The sequence below is a fragment of the Tauraco erythrolophus genome, chromosome 13, assembly GCF_009769465.1.
Source record: "Tauraco erythrolophus isolate bTauEry1 chromosome 13, bTauEry1.pri, whole genome shotgun sequence".
In the NCBI taxonomy this organism is placed as follows: domain Eukaryota; kingdom Metazoa; phylum Chordata; class Aves; order Musophagiformes; family Musophagidae; genus Tauraco; species Tauraco erythrolophus.
The window spans coordinates 15,604,568-15,624,371 of NC_141477.1; the positions used below are offsets into that span (position 1 = coordinate 15,604,568).

A 19,804-nucleotide genomic window follows, 5' to 3' on the forward strand; every position below is an offset into this window, starting at 1 on the left:
TCGAAGTTATTTCCAAATATCCCTTCGATCCTTTGCAAATTATTTTTGCTTTCTGTGTCTGATTGCTGCTTTGGGCTGGACACAGGAGATTGAGGGCTGAGCCCCACTGAATTTTCTCCTGACTTGGTCCAGCACACCTGCTTACCATGTTCTGTTCATACTTTTTAAAAATTATAGCCATGTTGTTAACATCATTGTATTGTGATTGAGTTCTGGCATGATTTTCTAGAGAGAAGGAAGAGCCGTAAGTGGTAATATTTAAACATGACTGAAAAAGAGAATTTGATAATCTGAAGTTGCTCTATGTTTTATGGAAACAAACAACTAGGTAACTGAAAACAAACCAGTGATTTGAGAGAGAAGCCCCAGCGTGAGCACGCCGTGCTGTTGAGCAGTGCATAATCCAGAGCAGAGTCAGAAGGAAGGCTCCCATTCATTTTGTGAGCCATGATATTGATCATTTCCTTACTCAGAATTTTCCATTGAAAGTTGGTGTATCTTAAATTGAGAAGTCTTGGAAAGAGAATGTTTTTGCAATGTTTAACTTAAATGAATCTTCTTTTAAAAGAACATTGCTTAACACTTAGATCTTTCCGAGTTTAATATGAGCACACCCATTGTGTGTTTTTCAACTTTTTACTTTCAACATGAATAAACATTTGCCCTTCATAAATCACAGATGACACTGAAGGGGAATTTCAGGATCAGGCTAGTTCATCCGCAGTCCCAGTTGCTGCATTATTCCTCCTAGCTACACTTGTCGTCTTTTTTTTCTTATTTAAAGTAGCTGTTGAGTCACTCATGCCAAGGTGTTCAGTATTCTTCAGTGGCACATAACAGAAACCAGTCCGCTGCTTTCTTCAGATCTTGAATACTGACTTGAGATTTCTCCATATAACAGGAAATTCTTCCTTAGGAATCTGTAACGTTGCGTTTTATACTTCTGTAAAGATTTACTCCTTCAGTGGGAATGAACAAGATTTGTTTCATTTGTCTTGAAAATTAGTCTAACGTTCTCTTTCATGGTAATGAGAGAAATGCTACTTCTTAAATATTACTTTAGTCTTCTAAATTTTCTTTTCTCTAAATGCTTATCATTCTGTATCTGTGTTTGAGACCCTTGTCATACTGAACGCAAAGTTATTTTGACACATCGAGCAGTTGCCATATGTAGTCCTATCGTAAAATTTGATTGAAGAGGACCTTTTCCATCTGAATAGGTAGCAGCCCATGCAGTTTGCATTAATGGCTTCCTTTAGGATTTTTAGAACACTACAGGTTAAGATATTTCTTAAACATTTCGAATGTTTTCAAATTTCTGACTCTTTTTCCTAGAATGTGTCAGGTAACCTCTGTGTGTGAATAAAATATGTGGTGGTGCTCAGTGGTATGACAGTTCTTTCATTTCAGATGTACAGGGTTTACTTTTCAATGTAAAAGAAGAGGGATTAAAGGCTTATTTTACATAGTTGGTGTAAACTCGGGGTGAAATAGTGAAAAGAAACGTTTTAGATATGTGTTAAGCACGTGGTACATGCAGTAGTCTTTATTATCCAATTCATTGCATCTTGGAATAGGAAATAAAATTCTTAAATGTCGTCATCATCATCTTCCCTCCCCACCCCAAGATGATTTTTTGTCCTGTAACAAGAGAAATAAAGCATATGTTGAAGGCAGTTTGGGGTGGATTAGAACAGAATACTGTGAGAGGTCCTTAAAACGGGTTGCTTTGTGTCACCAGTTTCACAGTAGCTGCTGCTTCTATGTTTGTATTCTCGTGTAGTTGCATAACGAATGTAAGGCTCGTCTCAGACGAGTGCTTACAAAGAAGTATGTGGGTGAAATGTATTGTTACTGAAATTGCTGAATTTTCCTGAAAATAATCACTAAATAAGAAAAACAGTCTTATCTGGATCTTTTGGTTATTTCTTATGTCTGGGTTTCTTCCTTTCTACACTGCTTATAATCAAGTTTCAAGTAATTTTACCAATTTTTTATTTCAGTTTCCTGCGGCCTTTGAATTCAACGAGTTATTTTTGATCACCATTCTGGATCACCTTTACAGTTGTCTCTTTGGGACTTTCTTATGCAACTGTGAAAAAGAAAGATTAAAAGAGGTAAATAATTAGTGTAATACGCTTTCTGAATTTGTCGATTTTGTATGAAGATGCTTAGAATATAAGTGATTTGAGAGAGAAGCCCCAGCGTGAGCACGCCATCTGAGCTGTGTTTTTGGATACATCCGTCACATAGCCTTAAAAATGTGGACATGAAATTTCATGGTATGAGAAATATATACTGGATGTCCTGCTATTAAATGAGATGGCACTTATTTTCTTTAGTTATTATCTGTTCAGGGGTTTGAGGGTTTTAGAAAGTTCTCTTTAAGATGTTTCTGGCCAACATATACAATTTTAAATAATCATTAGCAAATTATATTAGCATTTCTTTCACTGTTTCTAAAGGAACTCCTATTGGATGACTTTACAGGTCGCTTTAGGACATAATTAGATGGAACTTGTTTGATGAATAAGGAAATTTAGAATATCTAAATTAAGGAAGTTAGGACTCAATTAAATACTTTGAGTTTGGAAAAGAAAAAGGAAAAGTTTTTTAGTATTTCAAGTACACTTTTGCTTACTTTTGGCTTTGTTGTTTTTAATACTCCGTATTTTTTAAAGCAAGTAGCAATTCCTTGTCATATTTAGCTTTGCTATTTTTTTTTTGGTTTCTCCCTACTGCTTCTGTAGGGAAAAAGTTGCGTGTAAATACCACAAGATGGAGCTGAATAAATGTTCTCAGCAAATGCAGGGTTTCCAGACAGCTTGCTTTCATAAATGAATAGTCAGATGCAATTCTCAATAAAGAAATGCAATTTAAGACGCAGCGGTAGTAGAAACATATGTTTTACAACACTGAAGGAGTGTAAAATTGCAAGATGAATCTGATATAAGTTCAGATTTCCAGTCTTTGAGCTAACCATGATTATGCTGATTACATTTAGAATAATACAACTTTCAGAAGTGCAAATAAAGACAAAATAGGCATTTTAAAGCAGAATATCAATTGATAGGAGCAAATAGAGCAAGTGGGAGAATTGAATAATTATTTTTCATAGATGCTGTTTTGGATCTTCCAAACTGTATCTCTCTTCACTGATTTTCTTGTCAAAGCTATTTTTTTTTTTTAAAGTTGGTCAGTGTGTAACCATATGTTTAAGTAGCTGTAAATATTGCTGTAAATTACGAGCAGTACAGCTTTCTTTTGCTCAACTAGACCTTAGTGTCTCTGCAAATAATACGCCTGAATCTCCTTTCTCAGCCTTGGACCAGAATAAGTGTTCAAGTGTTTTCCTAAAGTTTTAAGGCTGTTTAGTGATGAGCCATTGGAAATGTTCGCAGATTGCTTGCGATTTTCTAGTAGATTAGGTAAATTTCATAGACAGAATTACTGATATGTAGATATTAACCTCATATTTTAAGGTTTTGCCATCATATAATTTTTTTTTTTTCAATCAGGAGATAAGCACAAGAACTATATCGCTGTGGTCCTATATAAACAGCCAGTTAGATGAGTTCACGAATCCTTTCTACGTAAACTATGAAAACCATGTCCTGTATCCTGTTGCCAGTCTGAACCATTTGGAACTATGGGTGAACTACTATGTCAGATGGAACCCAAGGATGCGGCCTCAGGTATGAGTTTTCACGTGACTTTTTAGTGAAGAGCATAGAGATTTAAAAAAATTGTTCTTTTTCATAGTGTCAGATGCAGCATTTAGTTTCAAGTGCTCATACGTTGTACGTACTTCAGTTGATAGGGAAGAAGGTGATTTTGCTGAAGAAGGTGCAGGATGTGTTTAAACTTGGTAGAAGGATGTTTTCACTAAAGGCACCTGTAGAACAGGGAGTTTATTGGCTTGTGAAAGGTAACGGATTAACAGTCTTGGTTGTCAGAAGATTAGTTTTGTAACACTTCCATAATACTTTGTAACACTTTTTAATACTTTTATTGCCTTAACCACCTTGTAGGGTTTAGTGTACCTTTGTTTTTAGTCATGTTTTGCCCTTTATCAACAATGATACAAAATACAGCAGCAGTTTCTGAAAGAATTGGACTACGTACTGAGTCATTTTGTAGGCTCTCTAAACTTAGCATCACATAGATGCTTGTTTTCAATTGACCTTTATGGTTTCAAGCTGGTACGCTAAAAATTAAACACTCCCTATACGTGCTCCTTGATTCATCCAGTATTTGTTCTTGTAAGTAATGTCTGCTATTCAGATAAATCTCTAAATCACATCAGAGAGATACTCCATATGCTCTCGTACTTAGAAGTCTGAAGAAAGAACGCTCAGTTTATGTCACAACCATAATATATCTGAGGGTGCTACACCATCTCTTTATTAAGGTAACATTCCAAGGTACCCCCGAGCATATTATGATAAATTACCTGTGTTAAGTGACTGTTCGAAAGGTGCTTTCATCTTCTAGCACTTAGAATGAGACGTGAGTTCCAAATTTATTAGACACCCACAAGTCAGAGGCTGTTGTAAAAGATGGTGTTCCAAGGTGAGTTTCAAGGACAGTACACTGGTAGAAGTCCAGGCATCTGAGAAATATCTTTTCAGGTCCTGGAAAAGTCTGGATTGCTTGCTTTCTCACTGACATGTTTCCTCTGAGCTGATTTCTTTCCCTGACTTGTTCTATTTTTGTTGATGTAGTCCTATGACTGTTAGGTACCTGTTAGGTGTTAGCATGTGTTAAAACTTGAAAGGTGGTGTATTTTAATCTTCATGCTTTTAAAGTAAAATTGTCAACTGCTTTTTAGCAAAATATCATCTTTCCCTTAGCCCATTTGCTGAAAATCGCTTGTGTGGTTTATGCACGTTTTAGTATAATCGACCTGCAGCAGCGTCAGTTTGTTACTTGTATTTAATTGAGATCTGTAGGCCCTGAAAGCGAGCAGGCTTTGTAAACACGTGTGAAAGTGAATCCCAGTCCAAAAGAGATTGGAGAGGGGAAGAGATGGTGTAATGAGAAAAAAATCAGAACTGTGGTTTACTTAGTGGCACGCTGTGCTCAGTGCCTCTCTGCTGGAGAGCGCTCTGCCCGCTTCTGTTGGAGAGAACTCCAGTACCCTAGCGTCTGTGAGTCACTGATCTTCACTGCTCTTTGAGATCACGTCTCTCAAACCAGCAGGCTGAAGGTAGCAAAATTTGATAAGCCTGGTAACCGCCTTAACTTTACCACCACCTTCTTTCTGGAAGAGCTAACACAACTGTTTTGACTTTTTAGAGCTACCACGTGAGCTTTGTGTTGTGAAAATAATCGCATGCCTTTCCTCTTGTCTCTGGCCTGAATTTAGTGATATTTGTGACATATATTCAGAACTGTTTCGTGTCTACTTCGATAAATTTGATGCAGAAGTTACAGGGTTTTGTTGCAGAATTGTGTTCTCCAGTCTAATTATGAAAGCACAAACTCATGCAAACAAGTAAATAACAGTCTTTGTAATCTCAATATTCTGAGTTTGCTTTCTTTTGTTTTTGCGTAGTCTGGTTTCACACCCTGTTAGCTGATTCAGTAACTCAGACCCAGCAAAAAAGACCATCACCATTGCCACGCCCAGCAGGTCTTCACTTAACCTCAGTGAGAAGATTTCTTAAACAATCAGTGGATTTATTAAAAGAATGGGCATCTCTGCCTACTGAAAAAAGCTGGTTTTGTTGAATAACTTTTAATGTGGTTCTTTTGTTTTTCAACTGGAATAAGGGACAGTTAAATATTTAATGTTAATGAAGAGCACTCTGATGAATAGTAATTCAAGTCACATCACGTACTGTTTTATCAGCTGCAAAAACTTCTTTAGGAAACTAGAAAATGTTTATTGTTTTTAGGAGCTCACGAAAAAGGAGAAATGCCTAATTACATGAATTTAAGGGAAGATAAAGAATAATCCTTTAATATAATCAGAATGGATGTTTGATACCCGTTATCAACCATCTTTATATTATGGGAGAGGAAACTCACAAGAGCAAAACGGCAATTTTTGGTTTGAGGCAATATTTTAGGTTTTCTGATTTCAGCTTTATTAGTGAATGAGGCTTGAATTCTGATATGGACTGAGAGAGGTTAATCATTGCACTTCATTGACTTTTCTATTGGAAATGAGCATACATCACCTTTAATTCTTTGAATTTGAAAATTTCTGAATGCTAACTGAATATAAGCATTTATTTTGGCTTTGTTGTACTCTGTCTTCAAATATCTGTGTCTCATCAGACCTCTGACAGTACAGTAAGTCTGATCATATTCATCATTGCACTAGGACATATGGAGTTCAGAGTTATTCTGATGTTCTGTAAAGAAAAGATTGCTTATGATGATACATCTTCAGTTCCAGCTGAGTTTTGTGGAAGGCTGAATTGATGGATCTGATGTTGTTTATTTCTATCTAGAGCCACGTTTTAGGATTACAGCTGTATTGCAATAGGTGCTGTGCAATTAGGTGACACACAGTCTCCTTCCAAAGGGTTCAAAGCTCAAGTGTTTGAGAAGTGAACAATGTGGAAAATTTTAGGGTAACATGGACATATCTTGTACATTTCTTTTTTGCTAAACTGTGCTTCAGCAAGGTCATTCTAATTCTTAAGTGAAATAAAATGTTCCTTGGTTTCAGTTTGGAGGTGTTACATCATTATTGACTTCTTGTCCCAAGAAAATTAGATAGATTTTAGTCCTATCTTATTTGAGTTCATTGACTGAGAAGAGGTTTTTTTTCAGATTTGCCCTTTCCTTGGGTTGGAGAAATGTGTATTTATGCGTGACATGTGGAAGATAAGCTCTTTCATTCTCTCATATAGGAGTGTGTGCTCTGTGCATACCTGCTACTGGACTTACAGGTGATCCTGCTAGCCTGGAACAGATAAGATAGTATGATGCTTTTGAATGGTTTCAGTTGATATCCTATATTTCTCTTTCCTTTCCTGTGTAGTCACTCAGACCTCTTCTTTATGCTGGTTTGAGGAGTTCTGGCTGCCAGGTGTCCGTTAGTTATCTGCTTGGGCAATTCTGGAAGGTGAGGAGAACACAACCAATGATTGTGCTGAGTATGATTTCTGCAGGGACAGTATTTTTGAGCGTAGTCTTATCACTCGTCTCTGCAGAGCGTGAGTAAAGCATGAGTAAAAGTTCTGGTCCTTTCAATTCAAGCTGTCTCTTCCTATGTGAGAGGCAAGGAAAAGAATATATTTTAGTCACAAAATTTACCTAGTCCATTAGGATATGTTTGGTTGTTTTTATACCTTCTGCAAAATGCCATTTTAACCCTTGGAGTACAGGGCTTAAACTTGTTTTGTTTTAATTTTTTTTTGTTTATTTTTTTTTCTGTGCCTGCTAATTTTTTTCAAGCTCTGTTCTGAAAATTTGGGCACTGTGCTGGAGATAATATCATAAGAATCCTTATTTTTTCAAATTCCTTCTTCTCTTTGTGCGTGTGGACTTTCATCCAGAATATAAGACTAGCACCATCTATAACATAGAAATTCAGTTCAGCTACTGGAATGGGATCATCTGCTAAATGCAGTCTTCGGAGCTTCCATGAAAAGCCAGGGAAAGTCTGTTCATAGGTTAACAGCTGCCTTAAAAAAAGAAAAGGAAAAGGTAGGAATAAATAACTTTGTTCAGTATATATAGAAATGATCTGGAAAGTGTATACATAGGTTACAATGCTGCTTTTTTTTAATGCTGAGTGTAGAATTGTAGAAGTATTTGATGTGTTGAGCAGTTGAGTGATTAAATGTCAGCTGAATTTCACTGTCAATAAACACAAAATATTGCATATTTAAAAGAACAAATAAGATGCTAAGCATCACTGGAGAAATTGTTGAGAATAAACTGGTAAACATAATTACTGAGATGCTTTATCCTGCACATAACAGGATAGGACTTGCTGTCTAGTCCGTGAGATGTTTATGTTATTTATACCTGCCTTCAGTCAAATTGCCTGGCATTTTCCTCTGTGAGCATGTTGACATTGGTTACAATATTTTCAAAGTTCATACATATGATTTAAAACCGTTTTGTGGCAGGACGAAGCTGACATATGGCTCAGGAAATGCTTAGCACTGCTGGTCTGCGATCCATGGTCTTGAGTCCATCTTTTTGCATGAACGAACGAGGCAGGAGATGTCAGCAGAAGGAATTGGTTTGTGGGTTAGGTTCTGAGTGTTGCCCTAGCCAAGGAGATTTCATCTCTGCGTTTACTACAGAGTTTCTTGTGAGACAAGGCAAGTTTCTGACCGTACCTGATGGTTTCTCTGTATCTGGGTGTCTAAGTCAAGATTTCCAGGGTCTGATTTACTGCAGATGACTTAAACCTGCAGATAAAACATCAGCGTTCAGTTCATATGGAATAAAATAAAGACTAACCGCTTATTCTGTGTGCTGAAAGAATCTGTAATTATTTAAGAAAAAACAAGATTGGTATCCTGTAATAAGCACAGCATCAGAACAGGCACAGGAAGGGAGAAACTAGTACTGTACAAATAATCTTCGTTTTTCGGAGTTTCTAATACATTTTGAAGAGCAAGCACTCAAAGCATCACTCTGATCTGTCAGATGTCTAAATCTAAATGGGCTGTAGGTTTTAACAAGCAATGGCATCAGCTCATAGCGTGTAGAGTTTCCTGAGTCTGGAAATATATGCAGTTGTTTGCAAAAAATCTGCGTTCCAGTTCCCACATGGTAGGATTCATAATTTCTCTTTGCTAGTCATTGCTTTTCCAGAAGACCAGGGTTTTTTTCTTGGTTTCCCAGGAGCATACCTCTACAATAAGTGTGGAAGTATTGATTATTATTGAAAACTACTGTTTTCATCATTTGAGATTGCCTTTTTCTATGAATATTCTGTTAACTAGGTTTTAAAAGCATGTCTGTCAGAGTTCCAGCTCCTCTTGAAGAGGAACAAAAAGCTCAAGTGAAAGATACTGTTGTCTTTCCAATGCACAGAGTAGGTTTTTGAAAAACCAACAGTCTTAAGTCAAGCAATGAATTTAAAATAACCATTTTCCTCTGCAGCCTTTCTTCCCTGTTGCTAAAATAGATAAAGTATAGTCGCTGAGCAAGACAAAATGCATTCACTGTTGAACAATTTTCATGTGAATGACTGTCCTTGAGCTAGTACAGTAACACACGGTAGATATCCATCCAATTAAGACTTGGCGGTACTATAAGTGAGTAGCTATTATAATTTCTTTTATACCTCTCCTTGTGTTGACAAATTTTGCTATCCAAAAGCACTCCAGAATCCTGAAGGATTACTTGGGAATGAAAACCTGAAAATCAATACTGAAAGTGAACTATAGTAATTCTGTGAAGAGGAAGATTTGAATTTTTTAGGAAATGAAGCTGTCTTATGTCTAGATGGTTTTTATGGGTTGTCATATGTATCTTGTATAGCATAATTGTAGTTTCTGTGTGAGTATAATTAAAAAAAACCCCAACTTTATCTTTCCTCAAGTCCTTGCCCAGCAGGAGTAATTTCTTATAACTGAGAAGTGGCATATTCTGAGAGTTACAGTACATCAAGTTCTGCTTTCAACGTACATGTGGAAAATTCAGCTTAAAAAATTGTTTCATATCAATGGTATTTAAGCAATAAAGAATGTTTCTTTAGCAGTGTTCTATGTATTTTTCAGCTCATTATAGTCAGTGGGTACCACAGAATCATAGAATCATTTAGATTGGAAGAGACCTTGAAGATCATAGAGTCCAACTGTTAACCTAACACTGCCAAGTCCACCACTAAACCATGTCCCTAAGCACCGCATCTACCCGTCTTTTCAATATCTCCAGGGATGGTGACTCCACCACTTCCCTGGGCAGCCTGTTCCAATGCTTGACAACCCTTTCAGGGAAGAAATTTTTCCTAGTATCCAATCTAAACCTCTTCGGGTGCAACTTGAGGCTTTTTCCTCTTGTCCTATCTCTTGTTACTTGGGAGAAGAGACTGATACCCACCTCACTACAACCTCCCTTCAAGTAGTTGTAGAGAGTGATGAGGTCTCCCCTCAGCCTCCTTTTCTCCAGGTTTAACAACCCCAGTTCCCTCAGCTGCTCCTCATAAGACTCGTGCTCTGGACCCTTCACCAGCTTCATTGCCCTCTTCAGACACCTTATCTTTGGAAGTGTAGGAAAAGTATCTACTTTTGAAGGAAATAGGCAGCAAAGCCAGCTAGTCAGGAAGATAAAACCCCCACCCATTTTAACTGGTTAATTTGCGGGAACCTACAGTTGGTTCTTTCTGAGTGAAGAACGTTACTCGACTCGCTCTATTTTGCAGCATTTTGCTGGTTTTTACCGGTTGGGGGCAGGGTTTCAAATACTGCAGGTATCACTAGCAGTGGGAGACCTGTGTCAAGTCTTGCCGGGGAAAGAGTCTGCTCGTACCAGAGAGAAGAAAGAGACTGGACAACTGGCAATATCACAGATAAGGAAGGGAAAGGAGAAGAAGCAAGTACCAGGGAAGAAGTACAAGAGTAGCAGGTAGATACAGGTGAACAGGTTGTATGAGGAAGAGGGAATCAGGTCCTAAGTTTAGTCCTGGCTTGATGCAGAAAAATTAGACTGGAAACTTTTGAGCATTGAAATGGACAAAAATACGAATTGTTAAAAAGCTGGAGAAACCGAAGAACTTGGCTAAAGAAAATCTTTCTGATGAGTTGATTTTTTTTTTTTAATTTATTTACAAAAAATTAGTTCCTTAAGGTATGAGAGACAGGTAATAGACTAAAAATAGGTATTTGAATGAGAAGGGACTACAAAACCTGATGAGAGCTTAAAACCAAGCAAAAATATGCTACAGTCATGGACAACTGGCATAAGTCTGTAAAGCTTATATTTAGTGCTAAGAGTATTGCTCAGGACAGGTAAAAGGACTAGGGACACAGGGTTTGGGTAAGTGGCTGGAAAAAGTTTGGAAAAAGAGTTAGGGAGGGGAGCAACGTGCAACCAGTCTTATTCTACTTAGTTCCTGAGTCAATACTACAGTAGCAATTAGAAAAAAAGAAAACCGCAACACTGAACAGTCGTCTTGAAGTGTTGCAGGTAAATTCTTCTCCAGCTTTTACAGGGCCAGCTTTTTGGTTAACACCTGGAGCAAGGTCACGCTTCCAAAGGATCTGGGCCCTTTTCCCCTCTACCTAGTGCTGCTGGCAAACTGCTTACTTTTGTCTCTGCTTGGGTTGTATTGGTAGTTGTATTAGATGTAAATGGCAATTTTGTTTTGGACTGATCAACTTCTAATCTGTTTTTAGTGAATTTTATGTGATTAGAGAAATCTAATTTTATTTCTTACAAATAGTCAAATGACAGAACTTTTTGATGAGGTTAACCCACAAAAATCTTTTAAAATGCAGTACATTCGCCTTTATGTTTCTACTTTACTTTTTACTGGAATATTTTGTTAAGTAACAGAAATGAAATGTATTGTTTTTCAGCACATTGAGGTAATAACATGTGAAAAACATCCTGGAGACCTAATGAGCAATGGCCCAGCCAATTTTCCAGCCTAATAAAATCATGGATGCGCTGCTGGATTAGGTTTCATTTGTGTAGGCTCCTCTTGTGCAGCAGAAGTAGGTCTTTGCTTTTCTGTCCAGAAATGATGGGGACCTGGCTGTAGTGGCTGGGTGTTGCCTAGCAGCATTGCTGCGGCAACACACTGGGAAACTGGTGTTACAAAGGAAAGGATGCTCACTCTTCGGAAAATCTGGTATCCATACAGAGAAGTAGAACAGCAAAATTAACTTGAATGCGACTGGGTGGTGGGTCCAGAGTCATCTTTTGAGCTTCCACTCCTAATTTGAGAGGAGGGATGGGAGAGTATCTGCTGTCAGACTCCCAACGAATTCATCTTAGTCAAATCAATTGTATGATTTCTTAACAAGACTGTAATAAAAGCTTACCATGGAGACACTACTTGTGCTGTGCGAGGATACACTTCTGGGGTTAAGGTGGTAACAAGATCTTTTAATAAACGTTCTTCCAAACTTCTTGTTCCTTACAGAATCTGTCACTCTTCCACTTGCTTTTATTCTAAACAGTGGCACAGTAAAAGAGAACCTCGGTCACAGCAAGCTGTTACAGGTGTTATTGTGAAGGTTGTTGGACCCATTCCTTTCGGGAGAAGGCTTTATCTGAGAGAGGAGTCACACACTGAAATATGGTGGTGTGAAGTGACAAAAACAGAGTTAACTGTAAGAATTTGCACAGGATGGTATGAGGAAACACTGGCAGCAACAAGTCTTTAGGAAAAGTAGAAATGAAAGAAACTTCTTTTTCTGTCATTATTTTGGTGAGTTTTGTGACAGAATTCATTTGAAGATGCTTCGTCCTCTTACTCTTTCTCCTCCTTCCAAGATAGTAGGAAGCTGCACAATTCCAGTTCTGTTTGGTTCTCTTAACAGTTTCATTAAAAAAAATACCCATGACTTGAGATTGAGGCTTTGATTTGGGCATTCTCCCCCTTTTTCCCTCTAGCACCATAGCCATCTTTTCATTTTTTTACATTTAAATTTGCTGCTTTTCCTAAAAAAGGGAGGTTACAGTAGAAGAATTTAAGACATCTGGGAAAACACAGCTCCTCATGCCATGCTGATTTTCAGGTCTCTGTATAAGAACTGTAATACTCTTTATATCTTTCAGCTCCCCGTACCACCTTTTTCTTACCCCATGAGTATGTAGTTCTAACATTGACCTTTATCAGTAATAAATCAGTTATTGTCAGCCGCTTGGAAATACTCTGAAAGTGCTAAAGGTTTCTCTGGACTGAATTTGACACAGTAGTTCATGAAATTAAAGTATGTATTGGAAGTTTAGTGTGCGAAATCTGGTTTTGGAATTTTATTGTTTTACATCAATGTACATCTACGTGATGCTGTGCTAAATGACAAGCAATGAGAATCTTTTCTTGGGAAAGACCTGACTTTAGAAAACCATTTGTGTTTACAGTGCCGTATAATATGCCATGGTGATACTTACGTAGAACTGTCTTGCAGTGTTTACATCTAACATGCACTTATTAAAAGCTGGCTAACGTTTTAAAGGTGAATCTTTTTTTTTTTTTCCCATTATAAGACCCTACCCTGCCTTGCTTACAGCTTTGCCAGACTCTAATGGTTTGTATTGAGTCACCAAGTATGTGTGTCTGACTGAATTGTTTTGTAAAACTCCATCCAAGAAGGCTCAGTTGCTCATGAGAACGTGACTAAGAAAAGTGTTTTCCCATATGAAAATATTGGTATTGTAGACTTCTTTTGTTGAGGCGAGGGGCTGTTTTTCTGTAAATATTCCATCTCTAGGGCAAACGTGAGATTTTATTAAGAGAGATTATGTTTCAGAAATGTGCCTGCTCATATCCTGGAAGAAATTCATCCAATTTGGAGGTCTGAGGCTGGAACAATTTCAGTGAATTCTCAAGGACTGAGAATAAATGAGAGTAAAAGGACTGAGAGATGGATGTGATACAGAGTCTATGAGAGAGTCGTGGTGAACTGGGAATAGGAACTAGGAGTGAGTAATGCTCCAAGTGTTGGAGGTCTTTGCTTTCTATTCAACCTATGGAATACAGTCTGGGAAAGTAGGCTGGAGGGGGCACGGCTGCAGACAAAGAAAAATTGTCCCATGGGTGAGGGAGCAAGATGCTGCTCTGGAGAAATGAAATTTCTCCCTGCCTTTGCCACAGGATTCCTCTGTTGTAAGGGAGATACCTGGAACAGAACGGTCACCGTGTGTGTGTGCTCTTTATTTACGGGGTGTCCTGCTTGATTCCCACAAGGCCGAATTGCAGAATTCCTAAGTTCTCTGTTAAACCAGTTTGAGATCCAAGGTATGCAAAATTAGGAGGGCTTGCTTCAAATCCGTGTCTGTGAAAGTGGTACTCCCATACTTCATTAGGGTGCTGCAGAAATAAATTTGTTTCTTGACATGAGATGAAAGTACAGAAAAGGAAGCTTAAGCATTTTAAGTTCAGAAGAATAAATAAAGGATGGGGTCAGACACTGCAAAGAAAACTAAATATTGAATAACTGTTCACTAATTGAGTAGCATCAAACTGTGCACTGAATAAATGAGGAAGACAAGGGGGAAGCTAGTATTTTAATGTTTATTTAACCAACAGTTTTATACAGATGTACAGGAAGGCTGAATTGAGTTTGGAGAAGTAATATTCATTCTGACACCTCCTAATTTTTTCAGGGCGTAGTTTTGCAACCTTAACGTTGAATAGTTTTTTGGGTGACTTGAATATACACAGACTTTTTGAATGTCATTGTTGTTATTTAGCTAATTTATTTAAAGACAATCCTTTTCTTTGAGATGGACGTGCGGGGAGAACAGCACTCGTGTCAAAGTTTGAGCATGTGTCGTGATGAATTAGGTTCTGCAGGAGTGCAGAAGAAGGGTTGAGATGTGCAGCCACGCTTTTCCTCCTTGGAGCGCTTAACACCTTGTGCCAAGTTCTGCAGCAGGTTTTGTTTAGTGTATCTTGGAAGGATTTGTAGTGGGTTCCCCAAAAGCCAGTTGTATGAAACTGTTTTTTATGCGTGTTTGAGCGTTGTGCAGTGGAACACACCAGCTAATGCCTGTGTGAAAGGTGTCTGAGAGAAACTGGCCTGTTGTGCTGAATCATGATTAAGCTGCGCAGCAATCAGGTGTACAGATCTCCCGTGACCCAGGGCTTGCGTGACTAATGATACCAGTGGTAAATCACTCCGTTACAGATCTGAGTGTTTCAGGAAAATGTCTTCATAAAGAAGAAATCCGAAGTGGGAGTGTATAAGGAAGGGATCTTTTGCTTGAAGAAAGAAAAAAAAAAAATAAAAGGGGAGCCCTAATTCCAGAAAGTCTTGCTCTTCAGTGACATTTGAATTTTTTGTAGTGTGTATTACAGCACCTTGGACGAACTTCATCACCACACTACTCAGTTTTGCCATGTTTTTAGGCATATACGTTTTCTGTAGACTACCTCAGAAAAATGAGACTGGCTTTCTGGAGGGCGTGCTTTGTGTTTGAGTAGTGAAGGAGGCTGTTGTAGACTTGTGGCCTCGCTTGCTAAGAGTCTGTGTGGTGAATGCAGGAGAAGATTGCAAGAAGAGAAGGAATTCATTGCATAATGAAGGCAGCACTCCAGGGTCATTGGGAGCTTGGTGGTGTGCAGCGATTTTTCTGCTGAAGACTTAAAAAGTTATGCTTTTAAAATTGCTGTAGATGGCATGCTGGATGAATTGATGCCTCCCAGGGTACTGGGAGCAGCACTTTATGAATACACTGAAGTTTCTGTTCATGGGCTAAGCAACAAACAAGAAAAAAACATATGGCCAAAAAGATGTTGACCTAAACCAGACTGTTTGATGGTATTTTATTCTTTTGAGTTAGAACTAACGTTAGAAATGAAATGGTGTTTTCCTGTTTCAGAAGCACGAGTGTTAGATTTTGAAAATGTCAAAATCAAATGCATGGATTTGTGATGAACTTTCTTTAAAAAGCCTGAATTCACAAAAACATAAATTGTGACTGAGTTGTGTGTTGATGGCAAGAAGAGAAGCCCTTTCTGGTTTTTGATATCTGCTTTATATAGCACCGTGTGAGAATTTCATGCTCAGGTGTTCATCCCAGCCCCGTAATCACTTTTCAGCAGTAGGAAGCAATCGTGGGTGAATGCAGTCCTCTGGAGCCTGGCATTCCAGAAGCCCAAGGTATAAATCACTTACAACATCTAGCAATCCGTAGGTTTTCCTTTGCTGCATTTCTCCATGATTGTCTCACAAGCCCAATTAAATTATTTTCCCACCTTGCTCTTTCCAAAAGCAGTAAACAATTAGAGTTTATATAGGATAAAATAAATTAAAAGCAATTTACAGTCGAACTTTTTTGGCCTTTCTGTGGCATTTGGAAGAAGGGGAGGTCTCTCTGTGCTTATTTGAGATAGATCCAGCTGCAAAAACCAGCATGGCTTGCATCTTCCTTTGGCCATGATATAGTTCAGAGTTCCAGGTGAGCATGAAAAATGCCCAGAAGTCTGATGCAGGGAGGTGCATCCCTGGTGGTTTTCGGGCGCTGTCAGAAGTAGAGGCAGAAACCTGATCCACTTCTACGAAAGGTTTATCAGAGTGGGACTCTGGGAGGTCCACCACAAGCACAATTCACTTGGCTGCTGCACTTTTCTCCCTGACAGGCTGGAAGGGGTCAGACTCTTGGAATGATGCCTGGTTAGAAGAGTAACAAGACGCTCCATACGGAGCCAACTTTGTGAACTCTACTCTCTTTACAAAATAAGTTCTGTCTCAACAGGCAGGGGAAATAGTTCCCAGGAAAACCATTTTAAGTTCTACTGGAAGTGGTATTGATAAGGGACAGGGATACATTTATTGGAATATGTTTGGTATCCCATCAAGACCATTCGCGAACAGTCTTTTGAATAGGTTTCCTGCCAACAAAGAAACAGTTGTGGAATGTTTCATTTCAAACGACAAAAGAAACACTTTGCCTAAATATTGATATATTGAAATTGATAGGTGTTGGATTCATTGAAGGAAACAGTGGCTGTGTTGCTTGAAAGAGAACTCACTCTGAGAGTCAAAGTAAGCCTTTTCTTTCTTCACCCGGCAGGTTCCAATCCATCAAAATCTTAAAGAGCTCCTCGCTATCCGGACGGAGCTTCAGAAGAAGGTTGAAGATTTGCAGCGGGAAGCTGCTACACGATCCATTTCTTCCTCCTCCGATAGAGGTTCATCTCCTTCCCATTCCGCCACGCCGGTGCACACCTCTGTGTGATGTGTAACAAAAGCCATGCGAAAAAATTTGTGTCAGGTAATACAGAGAGGAGGGTGAAACGCTTTTCCCATCACAAAAGAACTGTGAGTGACTTGTAATTGCTGTGATCTACATGCCTTACTCTGTGTCTGATATTATCGTGATGAGGCCAAAAAGAGCTTCAATAGATGTGATGTATTTTCTTGTTGGCAGTTCCCACATGTGTTTTGACATCTCTAGCTAAATCACCAATTGTGAAATTAAACTTTGTTTTGAGCAACTAACAATTTAACCATCCTAAAAAGGAATCCATCTGGCAAGCAGACAGAGAAATGCCTCTCTCACTGCCGAGGGTACCATGCCTGGCTGAGAGAATGCGATTAAATGCCACATGATGCTTACACAGAACATGGAACGTTTTGCTGAATGGGAACTCCTTATTTCACTCAGTAATATGTATTTTTTGTCAGCTAGAGCAATTTATTTTTTTTAGGTAAGTAATGCACTTGGAAATTTATTTTTAAATAAATGTTTTCCAGTGTAGTCAGTTTTACATTTTGACTATGCCATTAAAAGTGGATGAAGTTAAGCTGGATTTATCAAGTGTACCACACTGACTTGTACGATGTAATATATTTGGTAAAGCATGTATTTTAGGGTTTTTAATGCCTTTTGTACAAGTTGAAATAAAGTCTTTTGACTGTTTAGCTTATTGTTCAGTTTCAGCCTCCTGAGTGAGGGGTAAACTTACTCATGTCCAAGTCTTGTACAAAGCAAAAGTTTGTTTTGTAGCAAATGGTAATATTTGGGGTTGGAATGACACCCAGCTGTGTAAATTGTATAGTCTGTATAGCTCCACATTTTGCTAAGCGTGTTTTGTTTTAAAGTCTACACACAAAATGCAAAGCTGTGTCCATTTATTTACATGTGTATGTGATGTTAAACATATGCATATTCCCGTGGATTTAAGCTGTAAGTTCAGAAGATGGATCCTGCCTGTCCAAACTCTTTTGAAGACTTTAACTTGTAATGACTTTGTTTGACAAAGTTTTTGAATAATATGATCTTAATTGGTTTACTTTAAATAAAGCCTCTTGGCTTTTTGTTTTTTAAATTGCTACTAGAATTTTTTTTTTCTGTAAAGTGAATAATTTAATGGTGTTTTCATATAAAGTATTCTTTCTCAACTTTCTTTCATCTCCCCCCGAAAATATTTGTATCAGAGAGATTTGATTACTATAACGTCCAACCTTTTAAAAAATTATTCAGTGGCCTTGGAAGGCCCAGAAATGATGGATGCTGAAAATTTTCCCTGGATTGTTTTCCGTGCTGTGTTTCATGAGAATCTGGTTCTTCTCCTTAGTATATACTTCAATACTGCAGCTCTGCTTTTTGACTCGTGCTGGTGGGAATTCAGCCAGCGTTCTTAAGAGCCAGTGGACTTTCTGTGCTGCTGGTGGTTTTTCTGTCTGCGAGAATTCGTTTATCACTGCGTGTTTGTTCTCAGAGTGCGATGGCACTTTCCTGTTTCTCTGCATTTGTGTACGTAGCACATAGTTAATGGGTAAGGTGAGCTGCTGAGCACTTTTGCAACTTCAACTGGAAAGGCTAATGCGCTGTTTCCAGTCTTACAAGTTTTCTGTGCAGTGCAGGGTATTTCAACATGTCCTTTTTATTACAGTGAATGCTTTTTATAATAGATACCTACAAGAGCAAAGTTTAGGAAGGCTTGCGATGTTGCATCTCTTAAGCAACCTCAGGCTTTTTATAAATAGATGAAAGATGTTTTCCTGTAAAAATGGTTCTGCTGAACAGTATGCCAGCAGTAAATTTTACATTACCAAAATATGTTGAGCTGGTATTGAATTAAACTCTTCCGTACTTCGGATTTCCTTGACGTTTTAACTGTATATTAAAGCACATTATCTCTAAAATGCAGTGCTAAAGAAAATCTTTTGAAGTTTTCCTCTTTATTGCTGCTAATAATCACAACATTTTCTCTACAATTATTGTAAAAGCGATGACTGGATTAGCTCGAGCATTCTGAGATTTTTGAAGCTTAGATTCCTAGAGCTAAGATCTGAGAATTTGGGTTTTGCATGGAAGAATACCAGTGATTTCAACTGACTGGCTGTTTATCCACAAGTTTCAACATAGCTCAATGAGTCTTCTCTGATCTGAAGGGAGAGCACTGGGGGAGGGATCCTGCTCTAATCTGTGTAAGCACAATGGATGTTTTTGTATGTACTTAGCATGGAAATTTTCAAAGGTATTATACAGCTCCTATATGCTACTTAAAGCATAGTTTTATATTGAAGAGATGACTCTTTTTGTACTCGATCTGATCCCTGATAATCACATTTTTTCCCTATCGATTTAACAACTAATTGTGTCATTATTTTTTATTTTTTAATAAGGCAGAATTGAACTGGTTCAGGAAAAAGCAGAACCCTGTGCCCTGTCTGATGCACCTTGGACAGAGCTATTAACTTCTGATTCAAAAGCTGGATATTCTTTTGCTTTGGTTTTCGATTTTTGACTCTGCTGAGTATAAAGAGAACGTGCAAAGACAGCAAGTGGTTAGATTTGACCTGTAGGATTTTCCTATTGTCCCAGAATGGGCTGAAGCCTTGGTAACAAACTGAAACATTGTTTGATTGCGAAGTAAGTGAATCATCAGCATCGGACACTTCGCCATTTTAGTCCTGTTTCAGAGCTGAATTACACTTTTTCCTCCTTTGTAGATAAAAGTAACTTTTTTGTTGTTTCATCAAAATGGAAGAAGGCTTTTAAAGCTGGTAAACACTCCTATCTGCCTGGTTTTGTTCCTTGCATAGGCAGCCTTCCTCTCAAGGAGTTAAAGCTTTAAAAATGAACTGTTTGATTTTTCTCTTATTTTCTGAGAAAAGCTGTACTAATTCACATACTGTTTGTAGTAACACTGAGAATATCTGGTCCTCCAAAAGCTGGAAATAAGGGATCAACAACT

At 38.1% G+C, this 19,804-nt stretch overlaps 1 protein-coding gene across 6 annotated transcripts in view; it reads left to right on the forward strand.

The window, feature by feature from the left end:
* Positions 1-17,892, forward strand: part of MTMR1 (myotubularin related protein 1) — a 39,310-nt gene extending 21,418 nt beyond the window's left edge. For all 6 annotated transcript variants that reach the window (XM_086619529.1, XM_086619528.1, XM_086619531.1 and 3 more), the window contains 3 exons: positions 2,004-2,117; positions 3,519-3,695; positions 16,672-17,892. In XM_086619529.1, the coding sequence (XP_086475655.1) occupies positions 2,004-2,117; positions 3,519-3,695; positions 16,672-16,836 (456 nt within the window). In that variant the 3' untranslated portion in view covers positions 16,837-17,892. The remainder of the gene's footprint in view (positions 1-2,003; positions 2,118-3,518; positions 3,696-16,671) is intronic.
* Positions 17,893-19,804: the final 1,912 nt, after the last annotated feature.